The following is a 19,310-nucleotide window of genomic DNA, read 5'->3' on the forward strand; positions in this document are numbered from 1 at the left end:
TCCAGTCAAAGTGGAGGGGACCAGGTCTCAGTGGGGTCCAGGTCTCAGTGGGGACCAGGTCTCAGTGGGGTCCAGGTCTCAGTGGGGACCAGGTCTCAGTGGGGTCCAGGTCTCAGTGGACCAGGTCTCAGTGGGGTCCAGGTCTCAGTGGGGACCAGGTCTCAGTGGGGACCAGGTCTCAGTGGGGTCCAGCTAATGGAGCGATGGGAGACGATGTCTTATGAGACTGATGACATCATGCAGAACCCTTCCTGCTGCTGGAACCGGTTTTTGGCTTTGGTTCAGTGACGGGTCCGGTGTGTGTTCAGCTCGTGTGGAAACACCAGCTGAAGTTGCAGTTCCGGCCGGAGACCACTGGGGGGCGACAGAGTCCTCTGTGTTTTACAGGACCATGTCCGGACCCGGACCGGAAGACCGGCCCGTGTCCAGACCTACCGTCCATGGTCCGGACCCGGACCGGAAGACCGGCCCGTGTCCAGACCTACCGTCCATGGTCCGGACCCGGACCGGAAGACCGGCCCGTGTCCAGACCTACCGTCCATGACCCGGACCGGAAGACCGGCCCGTGTCCAGGCCTACCGTCCATGGTCCGGACCCGGACCGGAAGACCGGCCCGTGTCCAGACCTACCGTCCATGGTCCGGACCCGGACCGGAAGACCGACCCGTGTCCAGACCTACCGTCCATGGTCCGGACCCGGACCGGAAGACCGACCCGTGTCCAGACCTACCGTCCATGGTCCGGACCCGGACCGGAAGACCGGCCCGTGTCCAGACCTACCGTCCATGGTCCGGACCCGGACCGGAAGACCGGCCCGTGTCCAGACCTACCGTCCATGGTCCGGACCCGGACCGGAAGACCGACCCGTGTCCAGACCTACCGTCCATGGTCCGGACCCGGACCGGAAGACCACACATAAACACGTTTTTGGATGAAAAATGAAGTTTATTACAAACACAGAGAGCTGTTAGCAGCCAGTTAGCAGCTGTTAGTTCTGTACAAATAACACGGTCTGATTGGTTAGTTGCATGTGCCCGGCGGCAACAAGGCAGGCCTCGAACAGCACCCTACCCCCCTGCAGGACCCCCTGCCAGCGTGCACACTTCCACCTTAAACCCTGCAACATTTCCACCTTAACATCACGCTTTGTGATGAACTGCATCCGTTTGTCCCGCTCAGGGCGCGGCGCCGCCATCTTGTCCCTACAACACCCTGAAGCCCCCCATCTCTCCGAGCTGCCTGAAACTTCCTACTTTCCATCGACAGAGTCGTCTCCAGGTTTAGGTTCCGCTCGGCTCCCAGCAGGAAATATTGTGCTCATAAGTAGTTTTTCATCAAACAATGAATGAAGTTAAAGATTTCTCCTTCAACACACGCAGCGGCGTCTGGAGCTCCTGGCTGAAAGGTCAGCAGAACTTCTCCTGATCGGCTCGTAGCCAGATGTTCTCACACATCTGCTACCAGATGTTCTCACACGTCTGCTACCAGATGTTCTCATACGATACGTCTGCTACCAGATGTTCTCACACGATACGTCTGCTACCAGATGTTCTCATACGATACGTCTGCTACCAGATGTTCTCACACGATACGTCTGCTACCAGATGTTCTCATACGATACGTCTGCTACCAGATGTTCTCACACGATACGTCTGCTACCAGATGTTCTCACACGATACGTCTGCTACCAGATGTTCTCACACGATACGTCTGCTACCAGATGTTCTCACACGTCTGCTACCAGATGTTCTCACACGATACGTCTGCTACCAGATGTTCTCACACGATACGTCTGCTACCAGATGTTCTCACACGTCTGCTACCAGATGTTCTCACACGATACGTCTGCTACCAGATGTTCTCACACGATACGTCTGCTACCAGATGTTCTCACACGTCTGCTACCAGATGTTCTCACACGATACGTCTGCTACCAGATGTTCTCACACGATACGTCTGCTACCAGATGTTCTCACACGTCTGCTACCAGATGTTCTCACACGATACGTCTGCTACCAGATGTTCTCACACGATACGTCTGCTACCAGATGTTCTCACACATCTGCTACCAGATGTTCTCACACGTCTGCTACCAGATGTTCTCACACGATACGTCTGCTACCAGATGTTCTCACACGTCTGCTACCAGATGTTCTCACACGATACGTCTGCTACCAGATGTTCTCACACGTCTGCTACCAGATGTTCTCACACGATACGTCTGCTACCAGATGTTCTCACACGTCTGCTACCAGATGTTCTCACACGTCTGCTACCAGATGTTCTCACACGTCTGCTACCAGATGTTCTCACACGTCTGCTACCAGATGTTCTCACACGTCTGCTACCAGATGTTCTCACACGTCTGCTACCAGATGTTCTCACACGTCTGTTACCAGATGTTCTCACACGTCTGCTACCAGATGTTCTCACACGATACGTCTGCTACCAGATGTTCTCACACGATACGTCTGCTACCAGATGTTCTCACACGATACGTCTGCTACCAGATGTTCTCACACGATACGTCTGCTACCAGATGTTCTCATACGTCTGCTACCAGATGTTCTCACACGATACGTCTGCTACCAGATGTTCTCATACGACACGTCTGCTACCAGATGTTCTCATACGATACGTCTGCTACCAGATGTTCTCACACGATACGTCTGCTACCAGATGTTCTCATACGACACGTCTGCTACCAGATGTTCTCACACGATACGTCTGCTACCAGATGTTCTCATACGACACGTCTGCTACCAGATGTTCTCACACGATACGTCTGCTACCAGATGTTCTCATACGATACGTCTGCTACCAGATGTTCTCATACGTCTGCTACCAGATGTTCTCACACGATACGTCTGCTACCAGATGTTCTCATACGACACGTCTGCTACCAGATGTTCTCACACGTCTGCTACCAGATGTTCTCACACGATACGTCTGCTACCAGATGTTCTCACACGATACGTCTGCTACCAGATGTTCTCACACGTCTGCTACCAGATGTTCTCACACGATACGTCTGCTACCAGATGTTCTCATACGATACGTCTGCTACCAGATGTTCTCACACGATACGTCTGCTACCAGATGTTCTCACACGTCTGCTACCAGATGTTCTCATACGATACGTCTGCTACCAGATGTTCTCACACGTCTGCTACCAGATGTTCTCACACGATACATCTGCTACCAGATGTTCTCACACGTCTGCTACCAGATGTTCTCACACGATACGTCTGCTACCAGATGTTCTCACACGTCTGCTACCAGATGTTCTCACACGATACGTCTGCTACCAGATGTTCTCACACGTCTGCTACCAGATGTTCTCACACGTCTGCTACCAGATGTTCTCACACGTCTGCTACCAGATGTTCTCACACGATACGTCTGCTACCAGATGTTCTCACACGATACGTCTGCTACCAGATGTTCTCACACGATACGTCTGCTACCAGATGTTCTCATACGTCTGCTACCAGATGTTCTCACACGATACGTCTGCTACCAGATGTTCTCATACGACACGTCTGCTACCAGATGTTCTCATACGACACGTCTGCTACCAGATGTTCTCACACGATACGTCTGCTACCAGATGTTCTCACACGTCTGCTACCAGATGTTCTCACACGATACGTCTGCTACCAGATGTTCTCACACGTCTGCTACCAGATGTTCTCACACGATACGTCTGCTACCAGATGTTCTCACACGATACGTCTGCTACCAGATGTTCTCATACGACACGTCTGCTACCAGATGTTCTCATACGACACGTCTGCTACCAGATGTTCTCATACGACACGTCTGCTACCAGATGTTCTCATACGACACGTCTGCTACCAGATGTTCTCACACGATACGTCTGCTACCAGATGTTCTCACACGTCTGCTACCAGATGTTCTCACACGATACGTCTGCTACCAGATGTTCTCATACGATACGTCTGCTACCAGATGTTCTCACACGTCTGCTACCAGATGTTCTCACACGATACGTCTGCTACCAGATGTTCTCACACGTCTGCTACCAGATGTTCTCACACGACACGTCTGCTACCAGATGTTCTCACACGATACGTCTGCTACCAGATGTTCTCATACGATACGTCTGCTACCAGATGTTCTCACACGATACGTCTGCTACCAGATGTTCTCACACGTCTGCTACCAGATGTTCTCACACGTCTGCTACCAGATGTTCTCACACGATACGTCTGCTACCAGATGTTCTCACACGTCTGCTACCAGATGTTCTCACACGATACGTCTGCTACCAGATGTTCTCACACGTCTGCTACCAGATGTTCTCACACGATACGTCTGCTACCAGATGTTCTCACACGTCTGCTACCAGATGTTCTCACACGATACGTCTGCTACCAGATGTTCTCACACGTCTGCTACCAGATGTTCTCATACGATACGTCTGCTACCAGATGTTCTCACACGACACGTCTGCTACCAGATGTTCTCACACGATACGTCTGCTACCAGATGTTCTCACACGATACGTCTGCTACCAGATGTTCTCACACGATACATCTGCTACCAGATGTTCTCACACGTCTGCTACCAGATGTTCTCACACGATACGTCTGCTACCAGATGTTCTCACACGTCTGCTACCAGATGTTCTCACACGATACGTCTGCTACCAGATGTTCTCACACGATACGTCTGCTACCAGATGTTCTCACACGATACGTCTGCTACCAGATGTTCTCACACGACACGTCTGCTACCAGATGTTCTCACACGATACGTCTGCTACCAGATGTTCTCACACGATACGTCTGCTACCAGATGTTCTCACACGATACGTCTGCTACCAGATGTTCTCACACGATACGTCTGCTACCAGATGTTCTCACACGATACGTCTGCTACCAGATGTTCTCATACGATACGTCTGCTACCAGATGTTCTCACACGTCTGCTACCAGATGTTCTCACACGATACGTCTGCTACCAGATGTTCTCACACGTCTGCTACCAGATGTTCTCACACGATACGTCTGCTACCAGATGTTCTCACACGTCTGCTACCAGATGTTCTCACACGATACGTCTGCTACCAGATGTTCTCACACGATACGTCTGCTACCAGATGTTCTCACACGATACGTCTGCTACCAGATGTTCTCACACGTCTGCTACCAGATGTTCTCACACGTCTGCTACCAGATGTTCTCACACGATACGTCTGCTACCAGATGTTCTCACACGATACGTCTGCTACCAGATGTTCTCACACGATACGTCTGCTACCAGATGTTCTCACACGATACGTCTGCTACCAGATGTTCTCACACGACACGTCTGCTACCAGATGTTCTCACACGACACGTCTGCTACCAGATGTTCTCACACGATACGTCTGCTACCAGATGTTCTCATACGACACGTCTGCTACCAGATGTTCTCATACGACACGTCTGCTACCAGATGTTCTCACACGTCTGCTAACAGATGTTTTCTGAGAATCGCAGCTGTTCCACCGTTAACCTGAAAGGCGGGGGGGGGGGGACGGGGACGGTGGTGGAGGACAAGCTGGACCTGCAGACATGTTGATCTAAACCAGCAGCAGAGACTTCATTCCTTCATGTCCCGAGTCCCGCAGGAGGAGGGAGACCTGCCGGGTGAGGTCTCCGTGGAAACAGGATTCTGGTCTTCACTGGATGGAATTCTGATTAAACGAATATTTCACACATCTGATGGACGTCGTCATGGTTACGCAGAGACCCCTGAGGTACGACCCACGTCAGAATCCCACCAGGTCACATGACCAACCGGAGAGTTTTTACGCTGGAGGAGAACGTGACATGCTGTTCATCCTCCGCTGTTGTTTACGTTTCCAGCGTCCAGGGGCAACAAGCCTCCGCGGCGTGACGAGCTTTTCCTCCGTGCACGTTTAAACCGCTTTTCGTTGGAAGTCGAGAAGAAAACTGAACTTCCAACTCCATTGCTCCATTGCGCTGCAGAGCACCTGACCGGCTGCACGGCTGCTTAAGGGCCGGGGTGTTGTCCGAGAATGGCACCAGAGAAACCAGGACAGAGAGAGAGAGGTAGAGAGAGAGAGAGAGAGAGAGAGTAGACAGGTACTGCATCTGTTTCCATGGAAACAGCCAGTCACAGTAGGTTTGGCTGCTGTCTGACATGCGGACAGAGACAGACGTGGTCGCCGCTGCTGGACGTCCTCTATGTACACAAACAGGGATGCATAATCAGAATATCCAAACTAACCGGAGCCGAGGCCGTCACCGGCGGTTACCGTGGTATCCGGGCGGTTGCCGTGGTAACCGGGCGGTTGCCGTGGTAACCGGGCGGTTGCCGTGGTAACCGGGCGGCGGCCGCAGCTCTGGTGTGTTAAAAGGACAAAAAAACAAAAAAAGGGGGTGTCACCGTAAACACAAGTCGTCATGGCAACGCTACACCGGGACACCACATACAGGACAGCGTCACAGCCACACGCGCTGCCTCTCACGCACACACATTTCAATATGACAAACAGTTCCTCTGCTTTTTTCTACTGAGGTGAAAAACAGAATTATTATAGTCTTCATCATCGTCTTCCTCTTCAGTGGTGGGTGTGTGTCGGTGTGTGTATTTAGGTGTGTGTGTGCATCTGTGTGTTTCCTCAGTCTTTATACACACTATTAACAGGACAACACTCAAAGAGCTCCTTTCTGATTGGCCAGTGGGTCTTATGCCTCTTTTTTAAATACTGTCTCTGGTTGCTAGGCAACGGCAGCTTCCCCACATCCCATTCTCTTGGGACCAATGGATTGTAATGTTCGTAATGCGACGTCTCCCCTGCCGACACACAGGAAACAGTTTGTGAAGTCATCAGAGTGCGACTGGCTGCTCCGGGAAGGGGCGTGCGTGGCTGTGGCGTCGCGGCAGTGTCTGATTGGATGGGGCGAGGGCGGGGGAGTGTGTTTTTTGCTGAAGTTTGAAGCACCAGGAAAGAGGGAGGAGACTAACAGTACCTGCTGGAGGTAACTCAGCAGCGATCAGAGCCTGAAGCGTGTTGCCGATGGCAACGCCAACATGTCTGCTTCCAACTACCAGGGTTACCGGTGAACCGGTGAGATTCCATGTCCCATCATCCTGAGAGGGGCTTAGTTTCTGTCTCGTCCACACGGGACCCGTCCCAGTCCCACTGGGCGGACTGGGGGGAGGATTTTCAGTGGGTTTGTCCACAAACAGAGACCTCCACCAGGGATTCGTCTCAGCATGTATTTCCAGCCTTTTCTGCGCGTACGGTACTAACATGTTAACTTTAACAAACACACGGATCTGTGAGGTTTCCTCACCTGGCATGTTCATGGGAATACTGGGAACCAGTTTGCCTCGATGAGGCTGGTTTTCCTACATGGGAGCAGTTATATTAGGGGTGAGAATTTAACACGATAATTACGATGAATTGTAGAAAAATCGTGTTTAATGGCGGAACGTTTGTCAGAGCACCATTTCCTAGTACAGTGATTACACGGACACACGCGGCGGACTGCTGCTAAAAGTGGCGGGTTTTCAGACTCTGCAGTGACTCTAAAAGGTCCAGTCAGAGTGGAGGGGAAACGATCGACAGGTTTTCAGACTTTTCTGGCGTTAATGAAGACTTGGTGACATAAAAGTTCGTGTTGTTGGCGACTTTATGGAGAGTCTGGACGGAAAGAAGTTAAAGTCACTGGAACATGTTGGAGACTGGAACTGTTAGTTAAATGACTTAAAATGACATTTTTATTTTAAAGGTTTGGAATATTTTCTATGGAATGGAAATTAAATTAAATGGATTTTTCCAGTAATAAATCCTGAGTTTACATTATTAAACTGTGTCTGTTATTTCATCCCATCGTCCACTAAAATCCAGTTAAATAAAAACGTGTTGCTTTTTGAGGCAAATATTGATAAGCGATTAAAATGTGACTAATCGTGATTAATTAATAACAAAGCCTGTAATTAATGGCATTATTTTTTAAATCGAGACCCACCCTTAGTTTTCATGTTTTGGACTTTTTCCCAAGACGCTTCAGCATATCGTTCAGCCTCCAACGAGTAAAATCTCCAGAATGGCTGGACTGCCTCGGTGCGGCGCTGCGTTACTCCTCAGTAAAGCAGAAAAAGGCTGAAAATGTCACGTTTCCTCAAACTGATCCGTGTAAAAGTCATCACAACTACAAGCTCAGCTCATGTGGAATCTCACAGCCTCACATGATCAGTAACTCTGATTGGTTTAGACCCAACAGGTTGACACTGCCATCCAGACGCCCATCGCCGTCCAGACGTCCATCGCCATCCAGACGCCCATCGCCGTCCAGACGCCCATCGCCGTCCAGACGCCCATCGCCGTCCAGACGTCCATCGCCATCCAGACGCCCATCGCCGTCCAGACGCCCATCGCCGTCCAGACGCCCATCGCCGTCCAGACGCCCATCGCCGTCCAGACGCCCATCGCCGTCCAGACGCCCATCGCCATCCAGACGCCCATCGCCATCCGTCACTGTGTGTAGAAACTGGAAAGCAGGCCAGTGTGTGCGGGCGTGTCATTGTGTTTTGAGCACGCTCCGTGGCACCCAGCCCTCGGCTGCGGGGGAGTCGCTGTTGGCGGGCCGGTAAACCAGACTCTGACCCTGCTGGTTGGACGACAGGATCTGGACTTTCTCTCCCCGGAACACGGATATCTCGTCTTCCCGCACCGCCACAAAGTCCTGCAGCACCAGAACCAGCTCCTGTTGGGTCAAACGGGTTTTAGTTGCAGGTATGGGGACAAAAAGCGAAGATTATTCAGGGGATCCAAACCTGGTCGTCTTGCTCGCTGTCAGCAGGTGGCTGAGTGGCGTGGCCATTGGGAGTGGGCGGAGCAGACGGTGGTCGACCCGAGGACAGCGGACGGGTCACAGTGATCCCACCTTCTTTCCTCTGGTACTCGATGGGTGACTGCAGGGCTACAACAGTGTAAACCAGCAAAACCAGTTCAGTCAGTGGTGAGAAAAACAATGAATATATCAAACATCACACTCCGCTGCGCCTACTCTCACTCAAAACCTCCAAACAGACATGTCATGTAGAGGTGTACAGAGTTGTGTTTGTATGGCACAAGTTGCAACAAATCCTACAGCTTTCCTTACATTACCACCGACCTGCAAGGTTACCGCCAACCTGTAAACGTTACCGCCAACCTGTAAACGTTACCACCAACCTGTAAACGTTACGTTACCGCCAAGCTGTAAACGTTACCGCCAAGCTGTAAACGTTACTGCCAACCTGGGACGTTACAGCTAACCTGTAAACGTTACCGCCAACCTGTAAACGTTACTGCCAACCTGTAAACGTTACTGCCAACCTGTAAACGTTACCGCCAACCTGTAAACGTTACCGCCAACCTGGGACGTTACAGCCAACCTGTAAACGTTACCGCCAACCTGTAAACGTTACTGCCAACCTGTAAACGTTACTGCCAACCTGTAAAAGTTACCGCCAACCTGTAAACGTTACCGCCAACCTGGGACGTTACAGCTAACCTGTAAACGTTACTGCCAACCTGTAAACGTTACCGCCAACCTGTAAACGTTACCGCCAACCTGTAAACGTTACCGCCAACCTGTAAACGTTACAGCCAACCTGGGACGTTACCGCCAACCTGTAAACGTTACCGCCAACCTGTAAACGTTACTGCCAACCTGTAAACGTTACTGCCAACCTGTAAACGTTACCGCCAACCTGTAAACGTTACCGCCAACCTGTAAACGTTACCGCCAACCTGTAAACGTTACCGCCAACCTGTAAACGTTACTGCCAACCTGTAAACGTTACCGCCAACCTGGGACGTTACCGCCAACCTGTAAACGTTACTGCCAACCTGTAAACGTTACCGCCAACCTGGGACGTTACCGCCAACCTGTCAACGTTACAGCCAACCTGTAAACATTACCGCCAACCTGGGACGTTACACCTAACCTGTAAACGTTACAGCTAACCTGTAAACGTTACCGCCAACCTGTAAACGTTACTGCCAACCTGTAAACGTTACTGCCAACCTGTAAACGTTACTGCCAACCTGTAAACGTTACCGCCAACCTGTAAACGTTACCGCCAACCTGTAAACGTTACTGCCAACCTGTAAACGTTACTGCCAACCTGTAAACGTTACTGCCAACCTGTAAACGTTACCGCCAACCTGTAAACGTTACTGCCAACCTGTAAAAGTTACCGCCAACCTGTAAACGTTACCGCCAACCTGGGACGTTACAGCTAACCTGTAAACGTTACTGCCAACCTGTAAACGTTACCGCCAACCTGTAAACATTACCGCCAACCTGTAAACGTTACCGCCAACCTGTAAACGTTACCGCCAACCTGGGACGTTACAGCTAACCTGTAAACGTTACCGCCAACCTGTAAACGTTACTGCCAACCTGTAAACGTTACTGCCAACCTGTAAACGTTACCGCCAACCTGTAAACGTTACCGCCAACCTGGGACGTTACAGCTAACCTGTAAACGTTACTGCCAACCTGTAAACGTTACCGCCAACCTGTAAACATTACCGCCAACCTGTAAACGTTACCGCCAACCTGTAAACGTTACCGCCAACCTGGGACGTTACCGCCAACCTGGGACGTTACCGCCAACCTGTAAACGTTACCGCCAACCTGTAAACGTTACCGCCAACCTGTAAACGTTACAGCCAACCTGGGACGTTACCGCCAACCTGTAAACGTTACCGCCAACCTGTAAACGTTTCCGCCAACCTGGGACGTTACCGCCAACCTGTAAACGTTACAGCTAACCTGTAAACGTTACAGCTAACCTGTAAACGTTACAGCCAAACTGTAAACTTTACCGCCAACCTGTAAACGTTACCGCCAACCTGGGACATTACCGCCAACCTGGGACGTTACCGCCAACCTGTAAACGTTACTGCCAACCTGTAAACGTTACTGCCAACCTGGAAACGTTACTGCCAACCTGTAAACGTTACTGCCAACCTGTAAACGTTACCGCCAACCTGGGACGTTACAGCTAACCTGTAAACGTTACAGCCAAACTGTAAACTTTACCGCCAACCTGTAAACGTTACCGCCAACCTGTAAACGTTACCGCCAACCTGGGACGTTACCGCCAACCTGTAAACGTTACTGCCAAGCTGTAAACGTTACTGCCAACCTGTAAACGTTACTGCCAACCTGTAAACGTTACCGCCAACCTGTAAACGTTACTGCCAACCTGTAAACGTTACCGCCAACCTGGGACGTTACAGCTAACCTGTAAACGTTACCGCTAACCTGTAAACGTTACTGCCAACCTGTAAACGTTACCGCCAACCTGGGACGTTACCGCCAACCTGTAAACGTTACTGCCAACCTGTAAACGTTACCGCCAACCTGGGACGTTACCGCCAACCTGTCAACGTTACAGCCAACCTGTAAACATTACCGCCAACCTGGGACGTTACACCTAACCTGTAAACGTTACAGCTAACCTGTAAACGTTACAGCTAACCTGTAAACGTTACAGCCAAACTGTAAACTTTACCGCCAACCTGTAAACGTTACCGCCAACCTGGGACGTTATCGCCAACCTGGGACGTTACCGCCAACCTGTAAACGTTACAGCCAACCTGTAAACGTTACCGCCAACCTGTAAATGTTACTGCCAACCTGTAAACGTTACTGCCAACCTGTAAACGTTACCGCCAACCTGTAAACGTTACTGCCAACCTGTAAACGTTACCGCCAACCTGTAAACGTTACTGCCAACCTGTAAACGTTACCGCCAACCTGTAAACGTTACTGCCAACCTGTAAACGTTACCGCCAACCTGGGACGTTACACCTAACCTGTAAACGTTACAGCTAACCTGTAAACGTTACAGCCAACCTGTAAACTTTACCGCCAACCTGTAAACGTTACCGCCAACCTGGGACGTTATCGCCAACCTGGGACGTTACCGCCAACTTGTAAACGTTACTGCCAACCTGTAAACGTTACAGCCAACCTGTAAACGTTACAGCCAACCTGTAAACGTTACTGCCAACCTGTAAACGTTACCGCCAACCTGGGACGTTACAGCTAACCTGTAAACGTTACAGCCAACCTGTAAACGTTACCGCCAACCTGTAAATGTTACTGCCAACCTGTAAACGTTACCGCCAACCTGTAAATGTTACTGCCAACCTGTAAACGTTACTGCCAACCTGTAAACGTTACCGCCAACCTGTAAACGTTACTGCCAACCTGTAAACGTTACCGCCAACCTGTAAACGTTACTGCCAACCTGTAAACGTTACCGCCAACCTGGGACGTTACAGCTAACCTGTAAACGTTACTGCCAACCTGTAAACGTTACTGCCAACCTGTAAACATTACCGCCAACCTGGGACGTTACCGCCAACCTGGGACGTTACCGCCAACCTGTAAACGTTACAGCCAACCTGTAAACGTTACTGCCAACCTGTAAACGTTACAGCCAACCTGTAAACGTCACCGCCAACCTGGGACGTTACCGCCAACCTGTAAACGTTACTGCCAACCTGTAAACGTTACCGCCAACCTGGGACGTTACCGCCAACCTGGGACGTTACAGCTAACCTGTAAACGTTACAGCCAACCTGTAAACGTTACCGCCAACCTAGGATGTTACAGCTAACCTGTAAACGTTACAGCCAACCTGTAAACGTTACTGCCAACCTGTAAAAGTTACCGCCAACCTGGGACGTTACAGCCAACCTGGGACGTTACTGCTAACCTGGGACGTTACTGCTAACCTGGGACGTTACTGCTAACCTGGGACGTTACAGTCAACCTGGGACGTGACAGCCAACCTGGGACGTGACAGCCAACCTGTAAACGTTACCACCAACCTAGGATGTTACAGCCCTCCTGGGAAGTTACAGCCAACCTGTAAACGTTACAGCTAACCTGTAAACGTTACCGCCAACCTGTAAACGTTACCGCCAACCTGGGACGTTACCGCCAACCTGTAAACGTTACTGCCAACCTGTAAACGTTACCGCCAACCTGGGACGTTACAGCCAACCTGTAAACGTTACCGCCAACCTGGGACGTTACAGCCCTCCTGGGAAGTTACAACCAACCTGTAAACGTTACAGCTAACCTGTAAACGTTACCGCCAACCTGTAAACGTTACCGCCAACCTGGGACGTTACCGCCAACCTGTAAACGTTACTGCCAACCTGTAAACGTTACCGCCAACCTGGGACGTTACCGCCAACCTGTAAACGTTACTGCCAACCTGTAAACGTTACCGCCAACCTGGGACGTTACCGCCAACCTGTAAACGTTACTGCCAACCTGTAAACGTTACCTCCAACCTGGGACGTTACCGCCAACCTGGGACGTTACAGCTAACCTGTAAACGTTACTGCCAACCTGTAAACGTTACCGCCAACCTGTAAACGTTACTGCCAACCTGTAAACGTTACCGCCAACCTGTAAACGTTACAGCCAAACTGTAAACGTTACAGCCAAACTGTAAACATTACAGCTAACCTAGGATGTTACTGCTAACCTGGGACGTTACAGCCAACCTGGGACGTTACAGCCAACCTTGGCTCCAACAATGTAGGCTGTAAGGAAGTTCCAGAAAGAGAATCAAGAGATTTAAAAGAGTTCAAGTATATGTTTACATAGTTAATGTAAAATTCACTAAGCTTCAGAAAGCTAATTATAATTTAAAGGCGTATGCTGCTCATTTCCACAGGATTTTACTGTGATTTCTTCAAGAAGCAGCAATTTTTCCCTTAGACATTTGAGGTTGCTTTAATTATGTTTAATGTTGTATGAAAGAAAAGACCCTCGGAGGGTCCGCCGGATAGTCGAATCCCGGATTGAGGAGGAGCAGTGTGGTTTTTGTTCTGGTTGCGGAACAGTGGACCAGCTCTATACCCTCTTTGGGGTCCTGGAGGTGGCATGGGAGTTTGCCCAGCCAGTCTACATGTGCTTTGTGGACCTGGAGAAGGCGTTCGACCGTGTCCCCCGGGGGCTCCTGTGGGGGGTACTCCGGGAGTATGGGGTACCGGACCCCCTTGTGCGAGCTGTCCGGTCCCTGTACGACAGGTGTCAGAGCTTGGTCCGCATTGCCGGTAGTAAGTCGGATTCGTTTCCGGTGAGGGTTGGACTCCGCCAAGGCTGCCCTTTATCACCGATTCTGTTCATAACTTATATGGACAGAATTTCTAGGTGCAGCCGAGGTGTTGAGGGGATCCGACTTGGTGGCCTCAGGATTGGGTCCCTGCTTTTTGCAGATGACGTGGTCCTGTTGGCTTCATCTGGTCGTGATCTCCTGCTCTCGCTTGAGCGATTCGTGGCCGAGTGTGAAGCGGCTGGGATGAGAATCAGCGCCTCCAAATCTGAGACCATGGTCCTCAGCCGGAATAGGGTGGATTGTCCTCTCCGGGTCGGGAGTCAGGTCCTGCCTCAAGTGGAGGAGTTTAAATATCTCGGGGTCTTGTTCACGAGTGAGGGAAGGATGGAGCGTGAGATGGACAGACGGATCGGTGCGGCGTCTCCAGTAATGCGGACTCTGCGCCGGTCTGTCGTGGTGAAGAAGGAGCTGAGCCAGAAGGCGAAGCTCTCGATTTACCAGTCGATCTACTTTCCTACCCTCACCTATGGTCATGAGCTGTGGGTCATGACCGAAAGAAAGAGATCTCGTATACAGGCGGCTGAAATGAGTTTCCTCCGCAGGGTGGCCGGGCTCTCCCTTAGAGATAGGGTGAGGAGCTCGGTCATCCGGGAGGAGATCAGAGTAGAGCCGCTGCTCCTCCACATAGAGAGGAACCAGTTGAGGTGGCTCGGGCATCTGGTCAGGATGCCTCCTGGACCTCCCTGGTGAGGTATTCCAGGCACGTCCCTCTGGGAGGAGACCCCGGGGAAGACCCAGGACACGCTGGAGGGATTATATCTCTCGGCTGGCCTGGGAACGCCTCGGGATCCCCCCCGCAGAGTTGGCAAATGTGGCTGGGGAGAGGGAAGTCTGGGCTTCCCTGCTTAGACTGCTGCCCCCGCGACCCGACCCCGGATAAGCGGCAGAAGATGAAGATGAAGATGAAGAAAGAAAAGAAAATTATTTTTCCTGAAAATAAGTGGTTGTTTGTTTCAGAGATTTAGGGATATTTTGAAGTAAAAGTGACTTTAAAGTTGACATTTGGATGTTTCAGGAAGAAATAAGAAAATGTAAACCTGTATGTGGATGTTTTTAGTAAAAGAAAACTGTTTAGAAGGCTTAAGGATGTTTTCAGGAAGCTGGACTCACCTGACAGGAAATTGTTCTGGGCATCCAGCAGTGTGGCAATGGTTTCCACCCAGGTTATTTTGATGCTGGTGGAGGACGCCTGTAGCGTGAACCGTTCGGCCGAGCCTCGAGACCACAACACAAACTTACAGGGGTCGCCGTCCACGCTTTCCTGCATCGCCAGGTAACTTACCTGATAAAACACGAGCACAGGATGAGACTGCTATCGCTGAAAAGATGCAAGGGGCTCTGATCTCTGCAGGACCAGGTTCTGGACTCACCTTGATGCTGTTCTTGAACTGGTATCCCGGGTTGTTGGAGCCCTTTTGCAGCAGCTCGCTAAAGATGACGATCTGCTCGAAGAGGAAAACCCTGCGCTCTTTGCTGCGAGATAGAACTCCTCCGTCCTGCTCCCAGACGCAGAAAGTTTCCTGCTGCAGCAGCTTCCCCTGAGACGTCAACTTCCCCTGGACAAGACAGTCCAGTCAGAGTTCACAGCAAATTCACCACCTCACCGCTTGTTTGCATCAAGTGTAGATGGACTGACGAAGGTCAAAGCCGCTCTACAGGATGGCCTCAGTCGGATTTGCGTATGCAGTTTGTCATTTACACAAGGACCAGCTCGGAAACGCTGACCTACAGTGGGACTTATTTAAAGCTGCAATGCAGCTGAAAGAGCTGCAGTTCATACCTCATATCCCTGCAGGCGTCCCAGGTTCATCATGTCGTTGCAGCGTTTGGGAACCAGTGACATCAGCTCCACAGCTTTCTGTATAAAAAACACGCACAGCCGCTAAATATTACAAAGGTTTGTGATCAACCACACGGCGATGATTCACCATCCTTTGTGAATCATTTATCATCTCCTTCACTGAAACAGCAATTTGTCTCCTACTCTTTTATATAAAACACAAACAGCTGTCACAGATGACAAGGCACTTCATGTCCTTGTTCTTATGCAAGTTTTACATCTCTGAGCAAAATTATACAAAATTACTGCGAAATTAGAGGAGAAAAAGCAAGAAAATGTAGATTTTACAAGCATATGTGGCAGAAAACATGCACAAGAATAAATGTTTCAGTTACATATCCATACTGCAACCAGCCACCAGGGGGCGCTCAACTTATTGTGTAAGATAAATTTAGAGAAAAGATTTTCAGGGCCTCACCTCAATCTCCTCACAGTCCAGTCCAGCTTTGGACGTGTATTTGAGAAAATCCTGACAAACAAATAGAAACAGATCATTCAGGTCTCTTAGCACCAGTTAAAGTCCGACTGTGTACCTAAACCTACTGACAGAAAAATCTATACAAATACACTGGTAAGGTAACCCTATGAGTTCTTTTTTACTGAAGAAATGGTGCCAGGACTGCAGAAATTTGGTTAAATTACCACAAACCAGCTGAAGTGTGAAGTTAAATAACTTGAAAGAAAACAACATTGATTAAAAAAAACAAACAACAACTCATCTTTCCTACAGAGACCAGCAAGTCCAGAACAAAGAAAAACAAGCCTCCACCCGAGAGCTGGGTCAAATCCAGAGCGCCTGTCAGCAGGTCCAATGTCCAGACCATCACATCATCAGACAGATCACAGCTGACCATCAAGTTTTAGATCACAACCATCAAGTCTTGTGTGAAAACCAACCGGTCCAGACTCAAAGGAAACAAGTAAATCTTGATTCTTTAATGAATCATAAAGATCGAGTCCCAACTTAAACGATGAATGTCAGAACCAGAGTCACCAGATCCTTAGTCAAGACCAACCAGCAAGTCCTGTGTCAAGACCAACAAGTCTCAAGTCGAAGCCAGTGCCAAGTCCAGAGTCCCTGTCATCAGGTCTAAAGTCCAGACCAGGGATGGGGAACTCTGGTCCTCAGGGGCCGCAGTGCTGCAAGTTTTCAGAGTTTCCCTCTTGCAACACATCCTTTCAGACTAATACTGCAGACTTGTGCAGAACTTGACCTCAAGCTCAGAACTTGTCTGCTAATTAAATTCTGAACAATTAGGGTTGTGTTCTTTTGACTGACAGGTACTTGATTTCCCGCCACAAGAAGGCAGAGTGTAGCTCAACCACGGTTTTTAGCTGGTTAACAGCATGACTTGGCTTTGGTCTGCCTACATCTGTTAGCTGGTTAACCGTTGGCTCTGTGTTAGCTCGGTTAGCTCTTAGCTATCAGAGACTGATAATCAATCGAGTTCCAAGTCAACAGCAAGAACTCCAGAGTTGAGACTAACAGGTCTCAGTTAAGTCAAATGTTGTTTTGACTTAAACTCAGGAACAGCTAGACCACATTGTATTCATAGACAGTCCGAAGTCCATCCCATGATCTACATTAAAACAAGTCCATCCATCCATCCATCCATCCATCCATCCATCCATCCATCGTCATGATTGACAGTTTCTGTCTGGAGACCACTGAGAACAGACCAAAGCAATCAAGTCCAGAGTTTTTCTTTCTGCAACCATGTAGTTTAGGTTTAAGTTTAACACCAAAATGTCTAAATTACATTCAGTCCTGTTAGAAACTGAATTAAATCCTGAATCAGTGCCAGTGACGATCAGATTGAATTAGCAGATACAGACTTAAATTATGAGATCAATTAGCCCATGAAAACTTATAAAACAGGTCACATCTTATACTTTAAAGCATTTTATAGAGATACTTATGTTACATTTATGTTACATGTCTGCTTGCTCTGGCAGACAGTTTGAAGGTCCACACAGACCTTGAGCAGCAGCTGATACTTGGTGATTCTCTGGATGGGTTTGATCAGGTAATCACTGATGGACATCCTGCAACTGATCTCATGCTGGATCTCCTGCACGCAGACAGAATGAGACAAATGTTTGTCCACACCAAACAAAAAGCAGAACCGTTTTGCTTTTCTGAGGTTTTAGAAAATTCAACCCAAAAACAATGAGAATAGAAAAAGAACACATGGTTTTAGAGGGTAAATCTGTGGAGTTTAACAGGTTTACAGCATCATTAAAGATGAATGAAAGAGAGCAAAAAGCGGTGCTGTTACCTCAAAGAAAGTCTCGTATTCGATGACGATGAACTCCGACTTCGGCTTGTTCTGACAGTAAACTATGTACATGTGCAGTCGGCGCTCCTGCAGCAAACACAAGACACACAAACTCGTCAACAATCAAACGGTTTGGTGTTTGACTGAGCAAAGAGAAGCTCAATCCTGAGGCCACCAAGTCGGATCCCCTCAACACCTCGGCTGCACCTAGAAATTCTGTCCATATAAGTTATGAACAGAATTGGTGATAAAGGGCAGCCCTCACTAGAAACGAATCCGACTTACTGCCGGCAATGCGGACCAAACTCTGACACCTGTTGTACAGGGACCAGGCGGCTTGTACAAGGGGGTCCGGTACAGTCAAATTAATCTCCAAGTCCACGAAGCAAATGTAGACTGGTTGGGCAAACTCCCATGCCCCCTTTAGGGCCCCAAAGAGGGAATAGCGCTGGTCCACTGTTCTGCAACAACAAAAACCACACTGCTCCTCCTCAATCCCACAGACCCTCCACTCCAGGACCCCTGAATAGATCTTATCAGGTAGGCTGAGGAGTGTGATCTGTAGTTGTCTGTAGTCCAGCACTGTCCACGCAATGCTGCAGAGACAGAGTGTCAGAGCCAGGACAGTCTCACAGCATCTATTGGAAACTATATGTGGATCTCATCCAGCCCCAGGGCCTTGCCAATGAGTAGCTTTTTAACCACCTCAGTGACCTCAGCCCTACAGACAGGACAGTCCACTCCCAAGTCCCCCAGCTCTGCTTCCTCATCGGAAGATATGTTGGTAGGATTGAGAAGTTCTTCAAGGAATTCCTGCCACTGATTCACAACATCTCAATTTGAGGTCAACAAGCCCCAATCAGCAGGCCCCCATCCCCATCCCTGCAGTGTTGATAGTGCTTCTCCCTCCCAAGTTCCTGGATGGTGAACAAGAGCTCCTCAAAGCAGTCCAGATATCTTTTTCCATGGCTTTGCCAGATGTTTCCCATGCCAGAGCTTTTGCCT

General features: G+C 49.6%; 1 protein-coding gene across 1 annotated transcript in view; it reads right to left on the reverse strand.

The window, feature by feature from the left end:
- Positions 1-8,563: 8,563 nt before the first annotated feature.
- The window catches only part of LOC306773887 (kalirin-like), a gene marked incomplete at both ends in the record, with an annotated part of 149,347 nt that continues 138,600 nt past the window's right edge, over positions 8,564-19,310 (reverse strand). The window contains 8 exons of the mRNA XM_079263831.1: positions 8,564-8,749; positions 8,820-8,965; positions 15,297-15,468; positions 15,557-15,742; positions 15,967-16,044; positions 16,445-16,495; positions 18,006-18,098; positions 18,306-18,392. Coding sequence (XP_079119957.1) covers positions 8,564-8,749; positions 8,820-8,965; positions 15,297-15,468; positions 15,557-15,742; positions 15,967-16,044; positions 16,445-16,495; positions 18,006-18,098; positions 18,306-18,392 — 999 coding nt within the window. The remainder of the gene's footprint in view (positions 8,750-8,819; positions 8,966-15,296; positions 15,469-15,556; positions 15,743-15,966; positions 16,045-16,444; positions 16,496-18,005; positions 18,099-18,305; positions 18,393-19,310) is intronic.

Source organism: Telmatherina bonti, assembly GCF_933228915.1.
Source record: "Telmatherina bonti genome assembly, chromosome: 24".
In the NCBI taxonomy this organism is placed as follows: Eukaryota; Metazoa; Chordata; class Actinopteri; order Atheriniformes; family Telmatherinidae; genus Telmatherina; species Telmatherina bonti.